This window comes from Myxocyprinus asiaticus, chromosome 5 (genome assembly GCF_019703515.2).
Source record: "Myxocyprinus asiaticus isolate MX2 ecotype Aquarium Trade chromosome 5, UBuf_Myxa_2, whole genome shotgun sequence".
Taxonomy (NCBI): domain Eukaryota; kingdom Metazoa; phylum Chordata; class Actinopteri; order Cypriniformes; family Catostomidae; genus Myxocyprinus; species Myxocyprinus asiaticus.
Window position 1 is genome coordinate 45,913,534 of NC_059348.1, and position 23,242 is coordinate 45,936,775.

Consider the following 23,242-nt stretch of genomic DNA (forward strand, 5'->3'; position numbering starts at 1 on the left):
AAAAAATTTCTGGCATTCAGTTATGAATCATTGAAATAATTGAACATAATTGCATGGGCTACAAACCTTTAGCAGGGCAATGCTTTTAATTGTTGGTGCTAACAGTTACTACATGTTTTAAAAGTCTTATCTCTTAACAAAAAGTAAAAGAATAAAATTATGTGTTTAAAGGAGAAGTGTGTTGATCTCCACAAGACTTCAACAGAAAACGGAGAGAAAACCAGCGTGCAGCATGTGTCCGATTCCACCTGTGTACTTCCACCCTAGACAGCCCACTCTGTAAACACATACAGTTTTTATCAAAATAATTTGACATGTTTCCTCCTTTGCCAATGTTCGGTATGAACAGAACAGAATGTATATTAAAGTTTACCGCATGCAGGTTCACATAAAATTAAACACTTCTTGTAAGATTAACCTACATTATTGAATAAAAAAATGCATTAACATTTTTTTGTGTATATTCAAGTGTGTATTCATTAATTAATAATGCGTTACCATGACCCTCACTTTAAAATAATTAGTCATTCGTTTATGGGGTAACACTTGACTCATTACATAAATTATTTTAAAAAGACCTCCAGCAATATCAAACCTGCGGAAGTTAATCATTTGTAATGAACAGAAGAGATATCCCAAGGAATACACATGTTGGGCACATACATCTGTAAGCTGACTATGATACCCTACCAGACACTGTAGCCATGATTCAGAGAGCTGTTATGTTCATAAATTAATTCCCGCAAAGAACACATGTGTGGCACTTGTTTCTCTGAAGGCGCATTTCATGATCATGTTCACAATAAAAACATAATCATTCACATTCTAGGCTCATGTTAATGTTTTGATTAGTAATTAATTAATGGTTATTTTAAATTAGCCATAGTTAGTTGATAGTTCTCAACGAGGAATATCAAATTCAGTAATTATTGATTACCTAACAGTGAACTACCTCAGTCATCAGTTGGCTATTACTTACTGATTGGTTAATCATGTTTCCATATTAGTTAATAGTAGGACTAAAGTGTTAATGTAGTACTACTCATTAATCCTGCATTAAGTCCTGCATAGTTACCTATTAATGACGGACCATTATTATAAAGTGTTACCCTTGTTTATTTCAGGTAATTTTTGGTTAATATGCTGTTATTTACTGTTTGTTGATCATTTTTATGAATTAGTTTGTAGCTGTTCTTTATTGCTGTAAAGAACAATTTTTGCAAAATAAATGCTAAGTTTCCTTACTTCAGTTTCTCCACCATTTCAGACAGCATGGTGCTGTGGTAACTGAACCAACAACCTTTTGCTTACCAGTTCAGTGCTTTAGTCCACTACGCCACCACCACAAAGTCCTGCCCCACCTTACTGTTTCAATATTACAATAATATTACTTACAATACAATAATATGTTTCAGTAATATTTCAAGTCAATTTTATTTGTATATTGTTATTCACCATACACGTTTCAAAGCAAGGAAATAGGAAATGCGTCAACACAGGAAAGAAAACTGCTCATCAAACCTTTTTAATGGGTTCATCGAAACATTGTTGACCAGATTTCAATTGTCAGTCTATTGGAGCAGGTGGTCTGGAAGTGTGAGAGTACCTGGTGGTAGCATGGTGAGTCAAACATGATGGTTATAATGCTTCGTCACCACAGAAACCATCTTGTTTACTGAGACCGGTAAGTTCCATGCATGCATGAGTTTTCCTCTAGATCTGTGTCACAGAGATGATGACCACCTGGACCTGCACCTCTTGTCCTACCTGATGCTACACATTTGCAGTGTAACAGTTTTAATGCTCCATTGTCAAAATACAAAAATATCAAACTTTGAGAACTACATACACATTTGCAAGTGTCAAATAGGCCTAAAACATGAATTTTAAAGGTCCAAAGACTGTCCGAAGACCCCTTCTTCTTATTCAACACTCAAAAATTACCAGTCGTGTAATACGGGTTACGACATTTTACTCTTTTTCTATTTGCCAGGCAGACAACCCTTTTGGGTAGGCACTGCCCACTCTTGCACACCCGTAGACAAATTCTGCAAGCAAAAGTTCTTGCCTAATTTGGAAAGCGGACAGATTTTAACAGAATACAAGTCACAATGATGAGTTTAAAACTTAATGATAGAAAACACAACACAATGTATAGTGCTCCAATTTATTTTATTTAATGCAACATTAACAATGTTATTTGTCTTCTTGGTTTAAATGATATATTCACATTCATTTTTCACCCACTCACTACAACCATTAATAGACTAATCTGATAAGAAGAATTTTACTCTTAGGATATTTGACAGGTTCTGTTGGTTGACTTGTTATTTAGATTATTTCAGTACATGACATTATTATTATTTTTATTTCTGTACAACGAATTATGCTACATCACACAGTTTAGCAGCTGACCCATCATAAAACCCAAACCCAGGATAAAGAGGCTGAGTGAATGTGGTGTGGACTCTGTGGATGAGGGTCATTGTGTCAGAGATGCTGTAGATGGACAGAATTCCTGCACCGTGATCCACATACACTCCTATTCTAAAGGAGCTGGAGACTACAGGGAGTTCAGTCTCTATGTGATTGTGCCAGAATGAGGAACTGGAATCATGAGCAGAACAAACTCCAGGACTGATCATTATATCCAAACACACACTCATCACCATTTCCTTTTCTGCTGATGCTCTTATATGACACTGAAATTTCCATTCCATCACTCTCACGCCACTCAACCTCCCAGTAACAGCGTCCACTCACACTCTCTCTACACAGCACCTGAGCATTATAATCAAATCTATCTGGATGATCAGGATACGGCTGGGCTGTGTCAGTGGAATTAACCACCGTGTTCCCCTCAGACAAACACAGGCATTCATTAACTGTGTTTGAATCCAGTGTGAACTTACAGAAATCTAATGAAGAAAAAAGACATCAGCATCAAAATCAGAAATCTGATTTTAAGACATTAATTTATGACAGCTGCTGGATCTTTAATAGTTTAATAAACATGAAAGTTATTGGAAAAGGTTTGACTTCATGTTGGTTATTGACATCACATGATAAAATGTGGGGCAAATCTTCAAATTTTCATGTGTCTGTTTTGCCTACACTGTGGACCGAATGTCCCCACAAGAATGGTAAAACCTAAAATCACCTACATTGTGGGGACCAGCCAAGGTTTCCACAAGAGGAAAACAGCTTATTAAACATACCATAAAGGAATTACATAATGTTTTACTGTGACATTAAAGCAAACGTGTTTGTCAGATTGCGACTGTTTAAGTAGTAACTTACATTGTAGGAACTCCTCTCTGGTCATGTATTCAGGGGTGGGAATGATTTCTATATATGTCACTATAGAAACAAAAAGACATATTCAGTGTAAAATGTAAGTGAAAAATGTTGGTTGCACTTTATAATGACATCTTTCTAAATGTTAGTTAATAAAAATACCATTGTTCATTGTTAGTTCATGTAAGTTCATAGTGCATTAACTAATGTTAACAAATACAACTTTTGATTTTAAATGTTGTTAGTAAAATGCTGTAAAAGTATTGTTCATTGTTAGTTCATGTCAACTAATGTTGTGAATTAATGTTAACACATGTAACCTTGTTTTAAAGTGTTACCAACATATTCTTTGTACTCTTTTTCCGTATTAATTTTGAAATTTTGTTTTTCTACAGTTGTCACCAAAATATTGCCATCTTTATCCACCTTGATTTAAAATAAATAAATAAATAAATAAAAATACTGATTCTTGGCTTATAAAATGATTTTGAGTGGACCAAACTTCAAGTAAAGAGATTAAGGAATCCCATTAATGGCTATAGGATGTACTGAATAAAGTTGAGAACGTGCAAAGGCTGTACTACTAAATATTAAATATAGTGCACCAATAATATTGTTCAGGCCCTTTTAGCATTGTAATCAACTTGAATTCAATATGTTATCAGCCTTTGTATTGGTCCAATTAAAAAAAACAACAACAAAAATACATACATAGATACAAAAATATGTTCTCATTTTAACACGTTCTGGAGGAATTGTTTCAATATTGAAGGAAAAAAAGCAAGTGCCAATATTTTTGGTCATGACAGTACAAGATGCATGATTACTTTCTAAAAGGTAAATGAATGATCCTGTGCTTTACCTCTTTCAGATATCTTTTCTATCTCCACTCTGCAGAAATGCTCCACTTTCTCTTTCAGTTTAGAAACAGATTTTTTAACATCATCAAAAGAGAAGAGAGAATTGACAGCTATGCTGGGTAAGTCTGTAGATCCAGGAGGGTCAGAGAGAGATTTGGAACTCTACAAAGACAAAAAAAACAAAAAAAACAAACAATAGAAACACAAGCTAATGACAGAATTATTTAATAGAAAATACAACAGAAATATCTGAACATGAACAACCCAAAGAGTACTGAAATCAATTTCAATAGAATTAGTGTCTGGGACTTTCACGTAATTTGAAAGAAGAACAGTACCATAAACATATTACAGGGACAATCTTGTACATACAAGCCTTGCTCAAGGCACAATGATGATTGCTCAAAGTTTGCATCTGGTGGGGATCAAACCTGCAACATTCCAGCTACCAGCTCTGAGCCTTAACCACTACACTACCCCAGCACACAACATCCCTAAGAGCTAAAAGATTAAACCTGAAGGAAAAGGATGTGATCATCTGTATGTAAAAGTTCCTCCAGCTCAGCGTCTCTCCTCCTCAGATCAGCAATCTCCTGTTCCAATTGCTCCATGAGTCCTTCAGCTCGATTCACTGCAGACTTTTCCTGATCTCTGATCAGCTGTGTCACCTCAGACCGGCTTCTCTCAATGGAGCGGATCAGCTGAGTAAAGATCCTCTCACTGTCCTCCACTGCTGACTGTGCAGAGCGCTGTTAGGACACACAGAGAGAGGACCATCAGCTCTTACTGGTACCTCACACAGCCTGTTACCCACAGTGGGGTTCAGTGGGACTGGAAAGTGCTCCAGCACTGGGCTGATTGGAGGAGTGTCCTAACTGAGTGTGAAACAGCTTTTCCAGTAGCCAGCAGTTGTTCTTCTGCTCAAAACTCACCTTGTGAGACTCCATAGTTTCTCTAAGCTCATGAAGCTCCTCCTCTCTCTGCTGGATTCTCAGCTGGTTTGTTTTCAGTGTCTTCTTCAACTGTGTCTGTTAAGAAATGTCACTGTTCAATACATGTGCCACTCAATAATCAAGTGAGAAATTGATAAATCATCTCAACAATAAATTAAATTGGCTAGACAAGTGGATAAATATAAATAAAGAATTAACAATTGGATAATCGAAAACCAATCAATTAATGAAACATAGATAAACAAGTTGTAAATAAATTTTATTGAGCAATTGATAAAGTAGAATGTAAAAAAATTTGATTTTTTAAAAAAAATTTATTTGGATTACCAAGTGATTTAAAATTATTTTTTTTATTTGTCCATCACTTGCCTACAGCCCAATTATCAATTTCTCTCTGAGCCAGAAGGGAGGCGGCGCCCAATCTGTTGTTAACATTTCTTGCCTAAATGATCTACAAGTTGTCATTGGTCAATATACTGTTAAAAGTTTAATGCAGTCTTCAAGTCATCTTGGAATTAAAAACAAATTCAAGTTGAGCTCACATAAACACCGCCATAATGCCATAATTACCAGTGGAAAAACTGGTACTGATTCCTTTCACAATCCCTCTGCTACGGCTCTAAAATACACACATAGTAGATTTCTACAGTATATTATTTGCTAATGAATAAAGTTCCACTTCATTCTCTGTGAAAATCACCATAACAGTCCATTTAAGAGCAAGCTGTAAGATTCACAGTTGTGAATGTGCTGGAACACTGGAACACTGACATTAAAGCCATTGACTAGAGCAAGAACTTAAACCATAATCAGAACTGGCTAACAATAGTTACTGTAACATCTGAATACAAGAATAGGAAAATCCAATTAAAATTGCAATTATTAAAAACTAGAATATAGAAAAAGTAATTTAATTTGTATGTATATTTGTATCAGTGTGCTGTATATCTGTTTGTACCTGTTTCTCAGTGCCAGCTAATACAGTCTCATGGTATTTATGTTCATCCATCATGCACAGATAACATATACACTGCTGATCAGTACGACAGTAAACCTCCAGTAGTTTGTCATGTTGAGGACAGATCATCTCCTGCAGTCGTCTAGTTGCATCCATCAAATTGTGTCTCTTACTTTTGAAGAAATGTTCATGTTGTTCAAGGTGATTTTGACAATAAGAATTCAGACACACCAGACAGGACTTGACAGCTTTATATTTTTTCCCAGTACAGATGTCACACTTCACATCACCAGGTCCAGCGTAGACGTAAGCAGAATGAGCAGCTTGTAGTTCTGTTTTCTTGAGTTTTTCAACCACTTCAGCCAGCATGGTGTTTTTACCTAAAACAGGTCTTGGAGTGAATGTATTTCTGCACTGAGGGCAGCTGTAGACTGTCTTCTGATCATCCTGATCCCAGAAGTCTGTAATACAGCTCATACAGTAACTGTGTCCACAGGGAATGGTCACTGGCTTCTTTAGTAGATCCAGACAGATCGGACAGCTGAACTGATCCTGAGCCCATGAAATACTGGCCTCTGCCATACAGAAGCTGAACAACAGCCCTTAGGCATAGAAACAGTAAAACACAAAGAAAGTGAGACACAACCAGCTAAATCCCACATGCAGAATAATCAGGAAGTAGGGATAAGTTTCATTTTCACTGAACTGAAGGTAGGAGTGGCTAACAGAGGGAGAAAAAGAGAGAAATCATTAGGAGAAAGTAGCTGACTTTCATCACAAAAACCACACATAAACTTTCAAATATGTAGTTATCATACAGTATATTTCTATTGTTTTTAAGGGCAATATGACAGCCTGTAAAGGAGATACACATCATCACCTGGCAACCAGTTATAGGGGATGCACAATTAGGACAGTTCTGTTGTTTCTATTCAAATATGTGTTTGTTTACATTTTAGATCTATACTGTATATTGTTAATGTAAACATTACATTCAATCTGCTGCCTCTGTTAGATCTGTTGGACTTTAATATGAAGTGTCTATGAAACCACTCCTTACTCACCCCTTTCTTCTTCCAGTGGAGGACCAGGAGAGAGAAGTTAGAAATAATTCCCTTTCAAGAAGGTAACTTTGACGCCGCATCAGAAGCTGACGCTATGGAAGCACCCATCAGGGGGCACTGACTTTGAAACCCTATACCAGCGGTCACCAAATAGCGGACCGCAGTCCAGGTCTAGACCTTGGCTTGGTTCCATCCGGACTGCAAAACATTTGCTGCCCCATCTCACCGTTTCTATACTTCAAGTGATGAGCGCAACAAAACAACGGAGCTGTGTACAGTGCGCTCGGGCGCAGATAGCACTGATCTTTCAGCGCTGTATCCTCAAATACTTTTCTCTTTTACAGAACACGCTTCATTTATACCCTTTCGCACGCTGCGCCAAAGTCTTTCTAGCAAGTCAGTCCACTGTCGGCCATCTTTGGAACGCTCTCTGGAGGCTATTTCCAGTCATGCCAGTGCAGCTCCTATTTACTTGAATAGAAAAATACCAAAATCTCAAAAACAGTTGGTCAAGATAACGATCAAAGAACATTTCAAAACAGCAATAAAATCGGACAATACTGGTATCATAAATTGTTATTCTTTACATCATATTACGCTAAAAAAACAAAATGTTACCGTCTTGTATAGCTAATGCGCATGTGCGTTCTAGAGTTGATTGGCAGGTGATGTCTGTATCTAAAAGGTGATTGGCTCTTTTAACTGCAAGGCGAATTTCTAAATCCTTTCTACATCCGTTGACAGTTGGTAGCTCAGGGCTCTTTGGTTGAGCATTACAATTTCTCCCACTCATTTTAATAGAAGTGGCCCATCTTTGCTAAATAATCTCTGCCTGCACGCAGAGTTGCAGACTCGGTTATTTTAATGACAGTAGACCATAGCAGAGAAATACAGTGATGGATACTGGCATCTTTCATAAAACACTGCAGAAAACGAGAATGAAGTGAAGTGAATTCAACTTCATGTGTCTGAATTAATCTGACCGTTCAGCTAAACCAGGTTTGTGACAGGACAATGTGCTTCCAGAGTGCCTTTAAACTATAAAGTTTTTTTTTTTTCGTCTAAAATTATCTTTATTAGTTGGTAGATTTTAATTTTAAGGGAAATATAAAAATGGACCAATCAGACTTTTACATTTTAAAAATGTTCTCTTTGGGGATACACCTGAACCCCCAAACAATAAATTTCCTTAATAGTCACAAGGCCTCCTATGCCCCTTGACTATCTAAAAATATTCAAACACAAATACTGGACTGTTGTCATTCAGCTTCAAAATGAACAGTTGATTTTATCTTTTAATATTTATAACAAAGTGCTCTCAATTGATGAACTCAATGAAATATTTTAATCTTTTGGTAGAAGATCCCCCAAACCCAACTACTTTGGCTTTGTCTCTGGAGACCCACTGTCCTAATCCTTGCCCAGTTTTAAAGAGACTGTTTTGACTTTGATGTTTTTTTTTTCTTCTTTTACAAAGCACTGTTACTGCCAACTTGGAAATTTACAATTAGGCCTACTACTTCAAAAATGAGCATTCCTAAGTCATTTCATGACTACTAACACTATGTAAGTTATTGTCCGGACCTTTGAAGGAAATCTAGGGTACTTAACACGACAAGATGTACTAAAAACTGAAAAAGTTTTTCCTTTGCGTTTTTCGCGTACAGACGACAACGATGTCAAAACGATCCCCGTTCACGCGGATCCGCGAAAATGACTAAAAACGCTGTATTATGCATGCCAGGCCAGTAGTTGGCGATGTCACTTTGTAAAGAAACAATACGCGCATGCGCACATAAGCATTCTTCCACAGAGCGGTGAATACAATGAAAATTATGAAAGCATTGAGCAATTTTGTCTGGATGGACGATGAGGTTGCTTTATTACTACAATTACTTTGCCGGAGAAGTGTCAATAAACTCAAAATCTTGAGCAGCACAAACACCGTCCTGTAGTCCGCCATTGTAGTTTTGAATGTCTCGCGCATTGTTTTGAAATACTTTTTTTTATTTATTTTTTTATTAATGCTTTATTGATTCAATGCCACAAGAACAAGAGGTATTACATATCCACATAATCAAATTAACATTAGCTGCCAGAGAGAGAGAAAAAATAAAGGAAGAAAATTACATAAATTTCAATGCTTTCAGAGCATTACATGTTTTCAGTGCTTTTTTGTTTTTTGTTTGTTCCAAGAGGTTTACATATAATTTAAAGTCATTTATAAAATGTGCAAAATTTGGTTTTGTTTTGAAATACTCGCGGGCACGCCTATAGACTGAACACGTAATACGCGTGCGCATGACGTCATCGTTTTCACAAATTCGCGTTTTTGTATGGTTACACGGAGATGATAACGGCATCGTTTTCAAAAACTTGCACTTTGAAACCCGTTTTCAAAAGTTTGCATTTTCAGGCCCCAAAACGCCGTTGTCGTGTAAACGAACAGCCAAAACGAATAAAAAGTTTTCAGTTGAAAACGTTGTCGTGTTGACCGGACATCTTGGAACTTTAATTACATACCCCTGCCCTATACCATCAGGCTAATTTGTTTGGCTGGTGAAGCTTGGCGCTCCGCCAATGCTGACGTCATCGTGACTCGTGAGTATATAAGCACAGCGTCACAACTGTGGAGTTTTCCACTTTCGGGGCAGGGTATACATCTCTTGTGCTCTGGAATCCTAAATCAAAGCTTTGTTGTTGATCTGCACCTGGTCAGTGGAAACGAGTCCAACTCTTCACTCTGCTGTGTTCCAGCAAAAAAAAAAAAAAAAAAAAAAAGCACATCTAGAGTTCCATTCATCCAAAAACACTGTTGTTAAAACCAGTGTTTCCCCAAAAAATTTCTGCCATGGCACAAATTCTGCGGCACACCACTATACCACATAGGCTAACCATCGTAAATATTTTTCCTTTTCATGAACTTGTCCATGTTTTCTGTCCGTCTTAGTAGCGTGTTTACTTGTAATGTTTGAAATTCGGCAATGCAAAAAAAAAAAAAAAAAAAAAAACACGTGGCAAGAGCGCTAAATGGGTAATGAAAATTCAACAAATTTGCTTTTCTAATTTGTAGATTTGTTCTTGCAATGCCACAACAAATTACAGAGATGCAAACTCATGAGGGGCAAAAAGGGTAAGACAATCACTGGTCCACTAACATTATTTTCTGGGGATATTTTTTTTTAAGAATACGCTAAAAGCACCAATTCCAGCTATTTTAGTGATTCAGGTTTATTCAAGTTTACAACTGTGCAGAATTAGCTGCAAAATAAAGAGTATTTTGGTGAGGCTTGCTTCTGTTTCACAAATTTGTTCAATTTTATTAACTGATTAGTTCAGTGACCCCTTCTGGAAATGTCACTAGATGGCGACAAATGAGCGTCTTATGTGCTATGAGTGAGTCGGTGAATCATTTTGAGTCGTTCGTGGCTGAAATCTACCAAGAGACTTTATTGTGTTTAAGCATTAAAAGAACAAAGCAGATCTATAGTCTTCCTTCAGTCTGAGTATTATTTTTCATCCAAAAAGACAACAATAATAGTCTAATAATAGTGAGTTTCAATAACGTCCTTACCTTCTCCTTTATTTAAACTTGCATGGCTACAAATCTTCTGACTTTAGTATAAGAATTATAAACACAAAGCAGATCTACAGTATCATTTTCCTACAGTAGCCTATTTAAACTGCTGAGCATGGCTTTTATCAGAAAAGACCACAATAATAGACAAATAATAATAATTTTGAGCTTCAATAATGTTCTTTCGTCGTTGTAAAGCGCATTTTACATTAGTTGAATCGAGGCATCAACGCTCCGTTCAACACCAGCGTCAAACGCCGCATTGCCCTCCACATGACAAGAGTTGCAGAAAGCGTCACAGAGCATGCAAAAAAAGCGGGAGGAGTGCACAATAAACATTGAAAACCTGTATTTGGAAGAGAGAAAATAAGCTTGCAGTTGCAGAGAGGAGAATTTATAGTAAAAAAGGACTTAAATATTGATCTGTTTCTCACCCACACCTATCATATCACTTCAGAAGATATGGATTTAACCAGCAGAATCATCTGGAGTACTTTTATGTTGTCCTTATGTGGATTTTGGAGCTTCAAAATTTTGGCACCCATTCACTTGCATTGTATGGACCTACAGAGCTGAGAAATTCTTCTAAAAATCTTTGTTTGTGTTCAGCAGATGAAAGAAAGTCAAACACATCTGGGATGGCATGAGAGTGAGTAAATGATGAGACAATTTTCATTTTTGAGTGAAGTAACCCTTTAATGTTTGCTGAAGTAATGAATGTGATGTCATGCAAATGTGCAATGAAACCATATAAATATACACTACCACTAAAAGGTTTGGACACACTTGACTGAATTTTTTTCTCACTGTATTTTGTTTGTTTGTATAAGTAAAGCAGCCAACAAGTGCCCAGCATATTGAGAATACCTTAATACTATTTAAAAAGCATTCCAGGTGGATTCCTCATAAAGTTGCTCGAGAGAATGCCCAGAGTGTGCAGAGCTGAAATCAAGGCAGAGGGTGGCTACTTTGAAAAAAGCTAAAATATTAGATAGTTTTTGTTTGTTTAATAGTTTGGTCACTACATTCCACTTCCATTTGTGTTATTTCGTAGCTTTTATGACGTTCATATTATTCTAAAATGTGGGAAATGGTAATAATAAAAAACTAAATAGTTGTTTAAACTGTTTTTGATTGGTACTGTGTACAGTATATTCCTGTTTGACAGAAAGAAAAAAAATAACACAATACAATGCCTCCAACTCAAGCTTGTGATTTGTTTCATTTGCATTAATAGTAAAGTAACATTAAGAATATTGTTTGTGCGATTGGAGTCAAGATTTTTCTACATTCATTTTTCTTTACTTTTTCACTACATTATTACATTAATATGATTTGAATGCTGTATCTGACATGTGTTATTTCAATCACAGAAGCTGAGCTGTAGTATTACTGATTCATCATGGAACACAGACATCCATCCATTTTCTATAGCCACTTATCCTATGTAGGGTTGCAGGGAGTGCTGGAGACTTTCCCAGCTGTATCCGGTCGAAGCCAGTTCATCACAGGGCTAACACACCGACAGACACATTCACACTCTCACTCACACCTACTGGCAATGTAGTCTCCAATTCACTTGACCTGCATATCTTTGGACTCTGGGGGAAACCAGAGCAGCCAGGGGAAACCTAAGCAAACACGGGAAACCGCAAAACATGCAAACACACAGGAAGGCCCAGGGTGAGAAATATTATTTGTAGAATCGCTCTAACATCTATTGTGTTAGATCACACAGTTTCACTACTGATCCTTCATCTACCCAAAACCCACGATAGAGAGGCTGAGTGAATGTGGTGTGGACTCTGTGGATGAGAGTCATTGTGTCAGAGATGCTGTAGAAGAACAGTGTTCCTGCACTGTGATCCACATACACTCCTATTCTAGAGGAGCTGGAGACTACAGGGAGTTCAGTCTCTATGTTATTGTGCCAGAATGAGCATCTGGATTCAGAGCAGTACAAACTCCATGACTGATCATTACTTCCAAATCTGCACTCAACACCCTGTCCCTTCCTGTTGATGCTCTTGTATGACACTGATATATCCACCCAACCACTCCACTCAACCTCCCAGTAACAGCGTCCACACACACTCTCTCTACACAGCACCTGAACACAACCATCAAATCTGTCTGGATGATCAGGATACGGCTGAACTCGTTCAGTGTAAGTAATCACTTTGTTCCCCTCAGACAGACGGAGGTTTTTATTCACTGTGTTTTTATCCAGAGTCAACTTACAAGAATCTGATGGAGACAAAACACATAATTTACATCTAGATAAGAACTGTAATTTTTTACATATGAACATAAAAAAAAGATATTACTCTTTAATACGCATAACATTTTGACTTCATGTGAATGTCTGACTTATTGTCATCAGATGGTGAGATTAGCTCTGAGAACAAATATGGTTGTTCCACTACAATTGTGTATGATGAAATGTGTATTTATTTTGTCAGTGTGTGTGTTTCACCGCTTACATTGTAGGAATCTCTGTCTGATTTCGGGCTCAGTGGTGGGAATAATCTTGATGTGTGATACTATGGAAACCAACAGACATCTTCAATGTAATTTTTAAATGAAAATTACACTTTATATACACAAACATCTATTTCATATTGTTTAACATTTTGATTTTGTACATACTGTGATGCTTGATTAGTAACTGAAAGTAAATGAAGGATTTTTACCTCTCTCAGATATCTTTTGTATCTCTGCTTTGCAAAAATGCTCAAGTTTCTCTTTCAGATGAGAGACACATTTTCCTACATCATCAAATAAGATGGAAGAATTGAGAGCAAGCCGGAATGAGAACAAAGATCCAAAGACACGGAGAGACTGGAAACCCTACACAGTGAAACACATTAAAATAAATACTCCTTTTTTTCATCAAAAACACAAATAACATTACTGACTCCTAAAAGTGACAATAAAATGAGTGAAATTGAAAGGACAAGACCACACAAAAAGAAATTGTCCTGTTTTTCATCTCTGTTACCTGGAGGAAATGGATGTGATCCTCTGTGTGTGAAAGCTTCTCCAGCTCAGCGTCTCTCCTCCTCAGATCAGCAATCTCCTGCTCCAGTCGCTCCAAGAGTCCTTCAGCTCGGCTCACTGCAGCCTTTTCCTGATCTCTGATCAGCTGTGTCACCTCAGAGCGGCTTCTCTCAATGGAGCGGATCAGCTTAGTAAAGATTCTCTCACTGTCCTCCACTGCTGACTGTGCAGAGCGCTGTTAGGACACACAGAGAGAGGATCATCAGCTCTTACTGGTACCTCACACAGCCTGTTACCCACAGTTCAGTGGGACTGGAAATTGCTCCAGCACTGGGCTCCTCACTGACTGATTGGAGGAGAGTCCTAACTGAGTGTGAAACAGCTCTTCCAGCAGCCAGCAGTTGTTCTTCTGCTCAAAACTCACCTTGTGAAACTCCACAGCCTCTCTCAGCTCCTGAAGCTCCTTCTTTCTCTGCTGGATTTTCTGCTGGTTTGTTTTCTGTGTCGCCTCTAACTGTATCTGCTGGGAAATGTAACTGTTCAATACATGAGTCTCTGGTATAGGGGTACCATTTGTGCCACTCAATCAATTTAAAATCAACTACACAATCATTTCAATATGGCACCCAAATGACAATAGCCAAATCATACTATTCATGTGTTACACTTGGTATAGTTTACTTCCATGTTGTTTCTTCATCAAATAGCAATGTCAAATGTAAATCAAGTCAATCACTGAAACAATAGTGCCACCTTAAGTTACAAATAGCATGTATAATATGGATGTGTAAGCATATAAGATACTGATCTTTATCTTATAAAAAGTGTTACACAAAAAAATGCCTAAATTGCATTTATTATATAAAAATGTATTTTTTTTTATAATGGTGTATAGGGTCATTAGAGACCCTAGGTACTGTATGTAATAGGGTATTTTATTTTATTTTTTGCCTAAGGAATACTGAAGTGGTATGGGTGCAACACCAAAAAATGGATGAGGTACATGGGGTGGAATGAGGTGCTGGGTCACTAAAGACCCGAGGTCTTTAAGGGTTAATACATTTTTTATTTGTTTATCGCTTATCTAAAGTCCAATTAACTTTTTGCTGCCAGGGCCAGGCCACTCTGTTATGTTTTCAAGGGGGGCCAGAGTGAGCCAACAGTATTTATGTCACAGAGATTATTCTTCTTTTATTTCATGGATTAATTTGACAATTAAAATCCATTTACAGCACATGATTTTAATACTGTTAACTTTATTGTATGTATACATTTCTTAGCAATTTGCTTAAAGGTAGGCCTTCTTTGTCATTGTATACATGATATCTCTGTTCACTGACGTGTGAATGTCAAGACATGAAGAAGAGGGTAAGATCCAGTCATTTCAACAGAACATTCATTATACTCTGATCAGCCACAACATTAAAACCACCTGCCTAATATTGTGTAGGTCTCCCTCGTGCCGCCAAAACAGTGCCAACCCGCATCTCAGAATGGCATCTTCTCACCACAATTGTACAGAGCAGTTATCTAAGTTACTATAGACTTTGTCAGTTTGAACCAGTCTGGCCATTTTCTGTTGACCTCTCTCATCAACAAGGCGTTTCCGTCCGCAGAACTGCCCCTCACTGTTTTTTTGTTGTTGTTGTTGTTGTTTTTTTTGCATCATTTGGAGTAAATTCTAGAGACTGTTGTGCGTGAAAATCCCAGGAGATCAGCAGTTACAGAAATACTCAAACCAGCCCATCTGGCACCAACAATCATCCATGTGATGATCTAATCAGCCAATCATGTGGCAGCAGTGCAGTGCATAAAATCATGCAGATACAGGTCAGGAGCTTCAGTTAATGTTCACATCAAGCATCAGAATGGGGAAAAAATATGATCTCAGTGATTTCAACCGTGGCATGATTGTTGGTGCCGGATGGGCTGGTTTGAGTATTTTTGTAACTGCTGATATCCTGGGATTTTCACACATGTGAAATTGTTAGCCTACAATAGAAAAGCATACACCAATCAGCCACAACATTAAAACCACCTGCCTAATATTGTGTAGGTCCCCGTCGTGCCGCCAAAAAAGCACCAACCCGCATCTCAGAATAGCAGAAATGTTACATTTTAGCCTGCTTAGTCTTAGATCAGTGGCTCAAAGAACTTGTAATAAGTAGGCCTACTCTATCCAGTATGGTGATGATTTTGATTAATCTCAGTGACGGGTCTTTTTAATCTGTTCACCAAAAAGATTTGCTCAGATGTCGCCAAATGGCCGTCTTTTATGCTTTGAACTAGGAAAAAGCAGGGTTATTCACGAACGGAAAAAGTCTGATTATCATTTATTAAAATTTGCGTCTAAATTCTACAAAGAGATTTCAGCACTGCAGAGTGTTTAAGAATCATAAGCGTTTCCATACATATGACAACAAAGCATATCTATCATACTGTGAACTGCTGAGCATGACTTTTATCAAGCTATACATAAATAGACAATACTAGCCTAAAAAATAATTAAGAGTTTCAATAAAGTCTGTATGCTATTGTAATAAGTTGTTTATCACTCCATTTTATTCATAATTAATTTTCTTGTTGAATGAGAAACCACTCGCCTCCTCTCGTTTAGTTGTTCAGCTACGGAAGCTCTGAACCGCACCGTGGAAAAAAGAGAAGCGGCGCGTCCGTGGCCGGTGCATCTTGGGCGTTGTGGGCGTCAGAGGAAAGTTCAAGTGCGGGCAACATTATGTTAATGAGCTTTGACGCGGTTCAGCGGCAACCTATTGGAATATAGAAGTTCTCTAGCGAAGTCTAGAGAACACAACAGTGTAAACTTTGGTTCCTACCAAACAATAGTTCCGAAGACAAAATGGAGGAGAAACTAATTATTGCCATTGCGGGTTTTCCCGTAATATACGACCTGTCCCTGTTTGCTTACAGGGATATAAATAAAAGAAAAAACAATGCGTGGACATTATATAATATTATATATAATATATTGCATGCTAATTTTGGTGCCATAGCATGCAAAACCGTGCTGCCTGATCAATCGGTAACACATTTATACCATCAGCGTTTGTCTTTTTATATTTAATTACTTTCTGCCATCGATCAATTTCTTGAGGATATACGCTACTTGTGATAGGTCGGCAAAAAGATACCGGTCGACATGTCTGGATGTTTTGCGGCCCCTTTAAATATAGTTCACAAAACCAAGCATTCCATCGAACGTTGCCGCCTATTTCAACTACGTCAGAGCGTCCACGAATCTTCGATAGCGTTGTTGGCAGGGCAGCCAGAGCGAATTTTGACGCTCTCGCTTCCTCTGGTCTGAACGCACAGTTACATGGTGGAAGCGAACATCTCGCTGACTCTCTCGCGAGATGTGACTCGCGCTGTCTCGCACGCGATTGGCTGTTCGCTTCATTCATGTGAACGCGCACGTGAACTAATCATATCCTCAGAATCAAACTCGGAATTAAATAGAGAAAGTTGGTAACGAGCATTTTACCACTTAACCCTAATGAAGCCTGATTGGATTTGATTAGTTTTGTCAAACTAAAACCAATCCTGGACCAACAGACCTTCTGTGTAAACAGTAACAATTGTTTTATCAAGCTGCTTTTTTTTTTTGTTGTTTTTAAAAAAAATAATATAGGCCTATTCTTGACACATATCAGCCTATGATGCTTTAGTGTTGCAAATAAAATAATTCAACATGCGATTTGTAATCGCCAGCTCCCACTCAAACCAATGAATGGCCCCCTCAATTCAAACATTGACCAGTACAATCAGTTCTTTCATAAATGAGACGTCTTATCCCGTTCATACTGTAACGACCAACTCGTGATCAGTGAAGGGGCGTATTCGTTAACCGGGTGAAACCACTGATATGCTCCTTAACAGCTTGCACTCGAATACTATTGGCTCATGCTTTGGTCAGTCTTACAGGCATGACAAGCCACCAAAGCAGTCTCGTGTTTGCAGTGCAGGCTGGTCAAAACATGTGGCAAGCACGGTTCCACGGGCCGGTCAAAACATTTCGGAGGACCGTATTCAGCCTGTGGGACATAGTTTAGGAACCCCTGCTCATAAAGGAGGCAGCACCCAATCTATTGTTGTCATTCCTTGCCTAGAAATGATCCAGACCAGGGGCGGAGCTAGGGGGTGGCCACCCCACTCGCAATTGCCGTTTGGTCATTTTTTGTCTTGGGCACAATTTAATTAGTCTTTCTACACCAACAACCACCATCCTCATCACATAAGTTGCTTTTCTATAAGTATTAGTATTAGCATGCTAACATCTGCTCATACCTGTTTCTCAGTCCTCTCTTCTGCAGCTAATACAGTCTCATGGTTTTTATGTTCATCCATCATGCACAGATAACATATACACTGCTGATCAGTACGACAGTAAACCTCCAGCAGTTTATTATGTTGAGGGCAGATCATCTCCTGAAGTTGTCTAGTTGCATCCATCAAATTGTGTCTCTTACTTTTGAAGAGCTTCTCATGTTGTTCAAGGTGATTTTGACAGTAAGAGTTCAGACACACCAGACAGGACTTAACAGCTTTACATTTTCTCCCAGTACAAACGTCACACTCCACATCTTCAGGTCCAGAATAACATTGAGCAGAACAAGCAGCTTGAAGTTCTGTCTTGAGTTTCTCCACCACTTCAGCCAGCATGGTGTTTTTACCTAAAACAGGTCTTGGAGTGAAGGTCTGTCTGCACTGAGGACAACTGTAGACTCCCTTCTGATCATCCTGATCCCAGTAGACTGTAATGCAGCTCATACAATAACTGTGTCCACAGGGAATGGCCACTGGATTTTTCAGAAGGTCAAGACAGATCGGACAGCTGAACTGGTCCTCAGCCCATAAAATCCTGGCCTCTGCCATTTTACTGCACACACATACAGCAGCTCACCAACAACCCTTAGGACTGTAAAACACAAAGAAAGTGAAGCACAACTAGCTAAATCCCACACGCAGAACATCAGGAAGTAGGGATAAGTTTCATTTTCATTTTCATTGAAGGTAGGAGTGGCTAACAGTGGGAGAAAGAGATTGGATGAAATTAGCTGACTTAAACTTACACATGTGTAGAGTTATTAAATATTGCCATTGTACTTAAAGGCAATATGGCATCCTGTAAAGGGGATACATAGCCTTGAGCAGGTGTGTGTGAATTTGTAGTGAATGCACAATTTGGACTGTTCTGTTCTCGACATCAAATTCTGTTTCTATTCAAAAATGTGTTTGTTTACATTTGAAGTCTACATATTGTTACTGTAAACATACAGGTGCATCTCAATAAATTAGAATGTCGTGGAAAAGTTCAGTTATTTCAGTAATTCAACTCAAATTGTGAAACTCGTGTATTAAATAAATTCAATGCACACAGACTGAAGTAGTTTAAGTCTTTGGTTCTTTTAATTGTGATGATTTTGGCTCACATTTAACAAAAACCCACCAATTCACTATCTCAAAAAATTAGAATATGGTGACATGCCAATCAGCTAATCAACTCAAAACACCTGCAAAGGTTTCCTGAGCCTTCAAAATGCTCTCTCAGTTTGGTTCACTAGGCTACACAATCATGGGGAAGACTGCTGATCTGACAGTTGTCCAGAGAACAATCATTGACACCCTTCACAAGGAGGGTAAGCCACAAACATTCATTGCCACAGAGTGCTGTATCCAAGCATGTTAACAGAAAGTTGAGTGGAAGGAAAAAGTGTGGAAGAAAAAGATGCACAACCAACCGAGAGAACCGCAGCCTTATGATTGTCAAGCAAAATCGATTCAAGAATTTGGGTGAACTTCACAAGGAATGGACTGAGGCTGGGGTCAAGGCATCAAGAGCCACCACACACAGACGTGTCAAGGAATTTGGCTACAGTTGTCGTATTCCTCTTGTTAAGCCACTCCTGAACCACAGACAACGTCAGAGGCATCTTACCTGGGCTAAGGAGAAGAAGAACTGGACTGTTGCCCAGTGTTCCAAAGTCCTCTTTTCAGATGAGAGCAAGTTTTGTATTTCATTTGGAAACCAAGGTCCTAGAGTCTGGAGGAAGGGTGGAGAAGCTCATAGCCCAAGTTGCTTGAAGTCCAGTGTTAAGTTTCCACAGTCTGTGATGATTTGGGGTGCAATGTCATCTGCTGGTGTTGGTCCATTGTGTTTTTTGAAAACCAAAGTCACTGCACCCGTTTACCAAGAAATTTTGGAGCACTTCATGCTTCCTTCTGCTGACCAGCTTTTTAAAGATGCTGATTTCATTTTCCAGCAGGATTTGGCACCTGCCCACACTGCCAAAAGCACCAAAAGTTGGTTAAATGACCATGGTGTTGGTGTGCTTGACTGGCCAGCAAACTCACCAGACCTGAACCCCATAGAGAATCTATGGGGTATTGTCAAGAGGAAAATGAGAAACAAGAGACTAAAAAATGCAGATGAGCTGAAGGCCACTGTCAAAGAAACCTGGGCTTCCATACCACCTCAGCAGTGCCACAAACTGATCACCTTCCTGCCATGCCGAATTGAGGCAGTAATTAAAGCAAAAGGAGCCCCTACCAAGTATTGAGTACATATACAGTAAATGAACATACTTTCCAGAAGGCCAACAATTCACTAAAAATGTTTTTTTTACTGGTCTTATGATGTATTCTAATTTTTTGAGATAGTGAATTGGTGGGTTTTTGTTAAATGTGAGCCAAAATCATCACAATTAAAAGAACCAAAGACTTAAACTACTTCAGTCTGTGTGCATTGAATTTATTTAATACACGAGTTTCACAATTTGAGTTGAATTACTGAAATAACTGAACTTTTCCACGACATTCTAATTTATTGAGATGCACCTGTATTATGTTCACTCTGCTGCCCAATGTTGGATTTAAAGGAATATTCCGGGTTCAGTACCAGTTAAGCTCAATCGACAACATTTGTGGCATAATGTTGATTGCAACCAAAGTCTTTCTAGCAAGTCAGTCCACTGTCGGCCATCTTCGGAATGCTCTCGGGAGGCTATTTCCAGTCATGCCAGTGCAGCTTCTATCTACTTGAATGGGAGAACACCGAAATCTCAAAAATGGTTGGTCAAGATTACGATCAAAGGACATATTTCAAATCAGCAATAAAATTTGATAATATTGGAATCATAAATTGTGCTTCTTTACCTCATATTACGCTAAAACACACAATGTTCCTGTCTTGTATAGCTAATGTGCATGCGCATTAGCGAGTTCATTGACAGGCGATGTCTGTATCTAAAAGGTGATTGGCTCTTTTACTTGTAAGGTGAGACTTCCTTTCTACATCCGTTGACCGTTGGGCGCTAGAGACTCTTGGTTGGGTGTTGCAATTTCCCCTATTCATTTAAATAGAACTGGCTAAATATTCTCTGTTACAACAAAAAATCATTTACACTCACCCCACCTTCTCTTTAAAAAAAAAAAAAAGCAAAAATCTATGTTACAGTGAGGCACAATGGAAGTTAATGGGACCCATTTTTGGAGGGTTTAAAGGCACAAATGTGAAGGTTATACTTTTATAAAAGCACTAATGTTAATTATTCTGTTAAAACTCATGTATTATTTGAGTTAAGTTGTTTAAATCATCATTTTAGGGTTTGTTGACATTACATTGTCATGGCAACAAAGTTGTAAAATCGGATATAACTTTACACAGAAAAGGTTAGTAAGCAATTTTATCACACTGAAATCATGTTAATACACATATTGTTTAATTTCTTGTGGCTATACTTGTGAAACAGTGAGTATCTTAACGTTTATCGATTGGCCCCATTCACTTCCATTGTAAGTGCCTCACTGTAACCCAGAATTATGCTTTTTTTAAAGGAAAGGAGGGGCAAGTCAAAATAAATTTTTGTGGTAATCAGCATTATGCCACAAATGCTGCTGATTGAGCTTAACTTGTATTGAACCCAGATTATTCCTTTAATATGTATATGTCTGTGAAACCTCTCCATACTCGCCCCTTGGTCACATACTTCTTTTTCCCATACAGTACCAGGACAGAGGTTAGAAATAGTCACTGACATGATTTCACCTTATTATAGTGAAGCGTGTCACTGATATAAGATTTCTTATTTTACCTACTGTATTAATCTCATGATAAGGTTAAATTTAAATGAACCAAGCCCCAGCTTTAATGCAGATTAAAAGTGCATTTAATGAGAGTGACTAATGAGATTTATACTCATTACATGTAAAATGGACAGAGATAGCTCATTTTATTGAGACTTCCTATTTTCAGTTACAAACCGGTTCTTGGGAGTAAAATTAAATAGATCTACAGGACGATCATGACTAATAATCAATCCAAAAACATAAGATACACATAAAAGTTATTATTTATGATATTTAGTCTATTCATCTCTGCTTTTGGTTCACTATCAATTGTGACAACACCCTGGTGTCTTTCATCACTTCTGGTGGTATAACACTTGGAAAAACACACCTGTTCACCACTTCCATAAACTAATCCTAAATCTACTAAATGTTTACTCAAATTATGAATGTGATGTTATGCAAATGTGCAATGAAACCATTTACTGTAAATAAGCAAACTACTACCACTCAAAGGTTTGGACACACTTGACAGAATTGGTTTCTGTTCCAGTTATGTAAGCAAAGCAAAATAATAAAAAAAGAAGCAAAACATAATAAAAGAAATTTAAATATTAACATTAATAATATAATTATTAATATAGAAGTAATATTAATAAAATTATTTAATAGCTTTTATGACATCGATATTACTCTAAAATGTTGGAATAGTAATAATAAAGAATATATTGGTGTGTCCAAGCTGTTTTTGACTGGTGCTGTATTACTGTTTAATGGAAAAACAACACAATGCCTCCAAATCATACTTCCATTTTTTTTTTATTTGCATTACAGTAAATAAATTTACACTTTCAATATTATTTGTGCGATTTGTGTCAAGGATGATTTTTCCACATTCATTCTTTACATTTACACTATATTATTACATTAATCTGATAAGAAAAGAATATCTGGCATGTCTTATTTAAAATACAGAAGCTCAGCTGTAGTATTACTGATTCATCATGGAACATACAGATATGTGATATAGATTATTATTTGTAGAATCTCTCTAACATCTATTGTGTTAGATCACACAGTTTCACTAATGATCCTGTATGTATCCAAAACCCAGGATAGAGAGGCTGAGTGAATGTGGTGTGGACTCTGTGGATGAGGGTCATTGTGTCAGACACACTGTAGAAGGAAAGAGTTCCTGCACTGTGATCCACATACACTCCGATTCTAGAGGATGTAGAGTCTACAGAGAGTACATTATCTATGTTATTGTGCAAGAATGAGCTACTGGACTCCAGGACTGATCATTATTTCTAAATGCACAATTATCACCATTCCCATTCCTGCTGATGCTCTTATATGACACTGATGTATCCGCCCCTTGACTACCACTCCACTCAGTCTGTCTGGATGATCGGGATACGGCTGGATGGTGTCAGTGTAAGTAATCACTC

General features: G+C 37.8%; 1 protein-coding gene and 1 pseudogene across 2 annotated transcripts; both read right to left on the reverse strand.

Annotated features, from left to right (window-relative positions):
- Positions 1–2,155: 2,155 nt before the first annotated feature.
- On the reverse strand, positions 2,156–8,350 carry LOC127440291 (E3 ubiquitin/ISG15 ligase TRIM25-like; annotated as a pseudogene).
- Positions 8,351–11,378: 3,028 nt separating this feature from the next.
- LOC127440290 (E3 ubiquitin/ISG15 ligase TRIM25-like) lies at positions 11,379–18,693 on the reverse strand. Of its 2 annotated transcripts, none has more exons than XM_051696780.1 (6): positions 18,012–18,693; positions 14,134–14,229; positions 13,711–13,944; positions 13,403–13,559; positions 13,193–13,252; positions 11,379–12,956 (listed from the first exon to the last, which is right to left on the reverse strand). In XM_051696780.1, the coding sequence occupies exons 1-6, from the start codon at positions 18,597–18,599 to the stop codon at positions 12,427–12,429; spliced, it is 1,665 nt and encodes a 554-aa protein (XP_051552740.1). In that variant the 5' UTR covers positions 18,600–18,693; the 3' UTR covers positions 11,379–12,426. The 2 variants fall into 2 exon arrangements, with proteins under 2 accessions (XP_051552740.1, XP_051552739.1); XM_051696779.1 differs by having other exon boundaries at positions 14,134–14,232.
- Between the last annotated feature and the right edge of the window lie 4,549 nt (positions 18,694–23,242).

Bases quoted from the DNA above. Each gene is read 5' to 3' on its own strand.
- LOC127440290 (XM_051696779.1), bottom strand. From the start codon at position 18,599: ATGGCAGAGGCCAGGATTTTATGGGCTGAGGACCAGTTCAGCTGTCCG. The intron at 13,945-14,133 runs GTGAGTTTTGAG...GTGTCCTAACAG, and splicing joins AGGCTGTGGAGTTTCACAAG to CGCTCTGCACAGTCAGCAGT. The intron at 13,560-13,710 runs GTAACAGAGATG...TTCACTGTGTAG, and splicing joins ATCACATCCATTTCCTCCAG to GGTTTCCAGTCTCTCCGTGT.